Raw genomic sequence first — 5,427 nt, forward strand, 5'->3', positions numbered from 1 at the left:
TGAGCTGCTCTCTCATTATCTTGCTATATAAAGTCCCGTCGGTGGCGGGAGGGTTGGGTTTCCGGACTGCGGTCTTCCTCACCATTACACCACGAGGACGAGATTTCCAACCCCTGGCTTTGCCGAGTGGACACGTCCCGCCAGGAGCAGAAAAATAACACGATGATATTAGTAATAATGCCCCAAATTGTTCTTGATGCCACGAGCATCACCTCTGGGCAGCTTTGCCCTTCAGGACTGAGCCATCGGCACGGGACGGGGCTTTGTGTAGCAGAGGGCGGCCAAAATACCACGGCAAGGTATTGTCCTGCCAAGGAAATAGGTCATTTCCCGGGGAATTTCCAGCCCGGCTGTGTTTCCGATGTGGTGGTGAGGAAGGGTGCAGACGTGCCTCGACAAACCGTCAGCTGAATCCAAAGGGGATAAATAAAAGCTGAGCACGGGGAGGAATGAGAGATGGCGGAGAAATCAGAGTGATTAAGCAAGAAAAAAGGTGCAGAATAGTTTTTCTCAGTGGAAAAGCTCAGGAAAACACTGGAGGCTTTATCCAGCCTTACCTCACTCAATGACCACAAGCCAGATTTCATGGGCTGGGGTGGGATTTTAGCACATGGGGGGTCTCTACCTCATGTGTGCTTTGTTCTGGGAGTAAATCTCAAGACATGAAACCCTCATGCTGTCTCTGTGCAGCTCCCATGCATCAGAGCAAACCCACTTCAGTACTAATGGGCAGATATTTGGGGTTAAAAATGTGTTTATAGGTTCAAAAGCAGCCGCTCAACCCCAAATCTGCCCATCCACAGGGTGCCAGAGAGGGGCTAGAAGGTGGTGGCTGCCACAACTTCTCCCCAGTTCAAAGCCTTCAGGATCCAGGCTCAGACCTGACCTCTGGGTGCTGCCAATAATAGGATGAGAGAAAGGTTTGGGTTGGAAGGGACCTTTAAATACCATTTAGTCCAATCCCCTTGCCGTGAGCAGGGACATCTTCAACCACATCAGGTTGCTCAGAGCCTCATCCAATCTGGCCTTGGACACTTTCAGGGATGGGGCATCTACCACCTCTCTGGGTAACCTGTGCCAGGACCTCATCACTCTCATCACAAAACGTATCTTCCTTATATCTAGTTGGAATTTGCCCTCTTTTAGTTCAAAGCCATCACCCCTTGTCCTATCACTCCATGCTCTTGTAAAAAGACCCTCCCAGTTTTCCTGTAGCCCCTTCAGGTCCTGGAAGGCTGCAGTAAGGTCTCCCCAGAGCCTTATCTTCTCCAGGCTGAACAACCCCAACTCTCTCAGCCTTTCCTCATAGTAGAGCTGTTCCAGCCCTCCCATCACTTTTGTGTCCCTCCTCTGGCCCTGCTCCGCCAGGTCCATGTCTGTCCTGTGCTGGGGACCCCAGAGCTGGATGCAGTGCTCAGGGGGGGTCTCACCAGAGCAGAATAAAGGGGCAGGATCCCCTCCTCGACCGTCCTGGCCATGCTTCTTTGGATGCAGCCCAAGACATGGTTGGCTTTCTGGGCTGTGAGCGCACATTGCCTGCTCACAGCCCATTTTTCACCCACCAGTACCCCCATGTCCTTCTCCGCAGGGCAAAGAGCCCGACCCTGTGAAGAGCTGGGGGGAAGAGGGAGCGGCGCAGGGCTGCACAATGCAAGGCAGCCGGCGGCTTCCTGGAAACCACATCTGCAGCGGATTTGCAGCGATCATGTCAGAACTATGTCTCCAAACTCCTCCCTGCATTGTCTCAGGGGTCCCGGGCGATTAAACCACTCTGGAAGTCGGTTCCAGCTGCAAAAATCCCTTTTTGTCTTCTAACACAAAATGAGCGGCGTGGTGCAGAGAAGATTTTAAATATAGGGATGGTGGAAGCAGGATGTAGGATCAGGAACTGCGCGGTAGCTTTTAGGGATGCTGAAAGCCTGGGAGTTTTTCTTAAATGCATTAGGAGAAAAGCAAAGTGGCTGGAGGGAATGGTTGTGCTGGGAAATCCTGCTGGCCTGGGCTGCGTCCTCTCGTGTTTGCCTCCATCCTTTCTTCTCGTGGGACATGGGGCAGCTCAGACCCTCCTGCATGGGGAGAACTTGGGTGGCCACATCCCCCCAGGGCTCCTCATGCTGCTGTGAAGCTGATTTAAAACCTGAAATAAAAGATTTCCCGGTCCAGTGGCATTAAATCCCATCTGGATTTTCTCCTCCCTAAATGGTCCTATTTTTAATTATTTGGCTTTAGCGCGGCCAGAGGTATGATCCTAATTAGCTGTCGTCGTGGCAAACCACCCCTCCGAAATGCTTTTGGGTTTGCCAAGCTGCCTTCACCTCTATCCCTCTTAAATTCTTGCAAAGCTCCCTTTTGGGCTGTTTTCGGCTGAATTTGCACTGGGGACCGGGGTCTGCTGAGGGCGATGAGCTGGAAACCCTCTGAGATGAGGTTAATGTTGGAGGCAATGCTACAGACGACCCCATCGGCACGGACACGCGTCCATCGGCTGCTTAACGAAGCGTGTAATTAGCCTGCATGGCGCAGCTCGTCTCGGGAAGAGCCGGGATCCATGTCCCAGCCTTCCCAGTCCATAACAGAGACATCAGCGCTGTCGGGCGTCCCCGCTAATCCCCCTGCAAGCAGGGTGCCTGGTTGAAGGGGGGATTTAAAATGAAGGGGGGATTTAAAATGGCTTGGGCAGGCGTGAGGTTGGGCACAGGGTGAAAATAAAACCCTGGGGATGAAGCAGAGATCCTGGCGCTGCCAAAAAATCACGGCAAGCAGGAGGATTTTGGAGCACGGAGAAGGGCTGAGCCATGGGGTGAAGATGGGAGCCCCAAGACTGGGATTGCTCCCACTCAGGGCTGGGGGAAGGGGGTGGTGGGGTTGGATAGCAGAATTGTACCATTTCCAGAGGGATTTTCCTCTTTTTTTCCTGCTTTTGGATGACCTCAGAGGCTGCCCACTCATTCCTACAGCGGGTTTTGGGGTGTAGCATGGAAAAAGCCAGATCCCAAGGCACTGTTGGGGAAACTGAGGCACGGCGTCTCCTCTTTCTCCTACAAATCTGTTCACCCCCAAGGGCTGGTGATGAGGTTATGTCCCATGCCCACCTTCAGGTCAGCCCCTCTGAGCAGAAGCTGAACCCTCCTGGGGATTTTGCTCCATCTCATGCAAAATTAGCCATGGGTGATGATTTTGGGGTGAGTAATTGGGTGATTTTTAAGGACAACCCCTAAGTCTTCCTAGAGAAAAGGCACCTATCATCACCTAAACCTCCAGGGTGGGCTTTGGGATTGTCCAGGCGAGATGACACCCCAAAATTGGGTTCCTCCCTGCACAGGGCTGAGGGATGAGGTGATGGTATAGCTTCATGTCACCCCTAACCCCATGTTTTTATCTATTGGCTCTTTTTAGCTTAATTCATAAGGAGGTGCAAGTCTCAACCAGGTAATGAGCACCAAGGTCTGGAGATCCACTGAAGACTGGAGGTGGGCTAGTAACCCCAACAGCCCAGTAACCACCAGTGACTTCACAAGGAAGTGTGATTTCTATGGATACTCCAGTGTCAGATCCTAGTGCCACCAGTCCTCACCAGTCCTGGCACCGTCCAAACTTTGCATCAGTGCCATTAATGCGTGTGGGGCAGAGCCCAGCTGGCCAAGTCCTCTCTGGGCTGCATGGGGCCACCACCATGCTCCATCCCAAGCTACTGCCTGCCAAGGCAGCCTTAGCACACCAATTCTGGGTGTTAAAAGCATTGTGAGAAGGCAAGGTGGCAGCCAGCTCCTTTACCTTCTTGCCAGGAGGGCATAAAACCCTAGGGATGAAGTAGCAGCAGCTTGAGCCCCACAGCAATTGGGATGGAAGAGGTGAGTTGCTCAGTCCAGGAGCTTCTGCATCTCTGGGCATCCCACCAGGGCCAGGCACCTCACTACAATAGGGCATCCCATCATGGCAGGGCCTCCCATTGAGGCTGGGCACCCTCCTTTGTCCAGGCACCCTACCACATCTGGGTACCCCACCATGTCCAAGCATCTCACTGCAGACAGGCACTCCACCATTGCCAGGCACCCCACCATAGCAGGGCACTCTACCATGACCAGGCACCCCAACATGACCAGGAACCCCACCACAGCCAGGCACCCCACTGCCAGGCATCCCATCACAGCGGGGCACCCCAAAGCAAGGCACCCCACTACAGCTGACACCACAGCAGGGCACCCCACCATGGCCAGGCATCCCACAACCAGTCACCCCACCATTGCAGGACATCCCACCATGGCCAGGCACCCCACCACCAGTCACCCCACCATAGTAGGACAACCCACCATGGCTAGGCACCCCACCACAGCAGGACATCCCACCACAGTCAGACACCCCATAACCAGTCACTCCACTATGGTAGGACATACTACCACAGCCAGGCACCCCACAAACAGTCACCCCATCATAGTAGGACATCCCTCCATGGCCAGGCACCCCACAACCAGTCAACCCACCATAATAGGACATCCCACCAGAGCCAGGCACCCCACAACCAGTCACCCCACCACAGCAGGACATCCCACCACAGCCAGGCACCCCATCACGTCACTCCACCACGGTAGGGTATCCCACCACAGCCAGGCACCCCATCACCAGTTACCCCACCATGGTAGGGTATCCCACCGCAGTCAGACACCCCACAACCAGTCACCCCACCACGGTAGGGTATCCCACCACAGCCAGGCACCCCATCACCAGTTACCCCACCATGGTAGGGTATCCCACCGCAGTCAGACACCCCACAACCAGTCACCCCACCACGGTAGGGTATCCCACCACAGCCAGGCACCCCACAACCAGTCACCCCACTATGGTAGGACATCCTACCACAGCCAGGCACCCCACCACATTCAAGTACCCCATCACAATAGGGTATCCCACCATGGCCAGGCACCCGACAGTGGGTGTGCACCCCACTACATTCAAGCACCCTAAGGTCAGCCACTCCACCGTGGTCAGGCACCCCACCAGCACGTCCCCACCACTGCCACCGATACTCACTGTCCCCTTCCACCTTCTCGGGCGTCCGGCTCCAGATGATCTGCCGGGTTTCCAACTTCACCTGGAAGGTCCTTCGCTCCGGCCTCTGCGACTTCTTCTGATAGAACAAGGTGAGGACAGTGCCCATCTCCAGGCAGCGAAGGATCCTGCCCATGTCCCCTGCCTCCATCCTGCCGTCCTCCAGAAAGCCATTGACGCTGTTGTGCCTGGCCATGGACATCTTCACTGCGCGGCCATCGCCCGGCGGAGCCGCAAAGCCGGGGTTGTCTCATGCAGGAGAGGACGAACCAAATAGCCGAAATCTCCCCGGGGATTTTCTCTTCTTGCCCCCGGCGCGGGTTTCCTCTACGGTTGACGTCCCCTCCGTTGCACCACGGCCGCGGCACAGAGCTGGGGAGG

At 55.1% G+C, this 5,427-nt stretch overlaps 1 protein-coding gene across 1 annotated transcript in view; it reads right to left on the bottom strand.

Annotated features, from left to right (window-relative positions):
- LOC104539252 (1-phosphatidylinositol 4,5-bisphosphate phosphodiesterase gamma-1-like) overlaps positions 1-5,248 on the bottom strand; it is a 19,067-nt gene extending 13,819 nt beyond the window's left edge. The window contains exon 1 of the mRNA XM_010182728.1: positions 5,029-5,248. Coding sequence (XP_010181030.1) covers positions 5,029-5,248 — 220 coding nt within the window. The remainder of the gene's footprint in view (positions 1-5,028) is intronic.
- Positions 5,249-5,427: the final 179 nt, after the last annotated feature.

The sequence above is a fragment of the Mesitornis unicolor genome, unplaced genomic scaffold, assembly GCF_000695765.1.
Source record: "Mesitornis unicolor isolate BGI_N332 unplaced genomic scaffold, ASM69576v1 scaffold8634, whole genome shotgun sequence".
Classification (NCBI taxonomy): Eukaryota; Metazoa; Chordata; class Aves; order Mesitornithiformes; family Mesitornithidae; genus Mesitornis; species Mesitornis unicolor.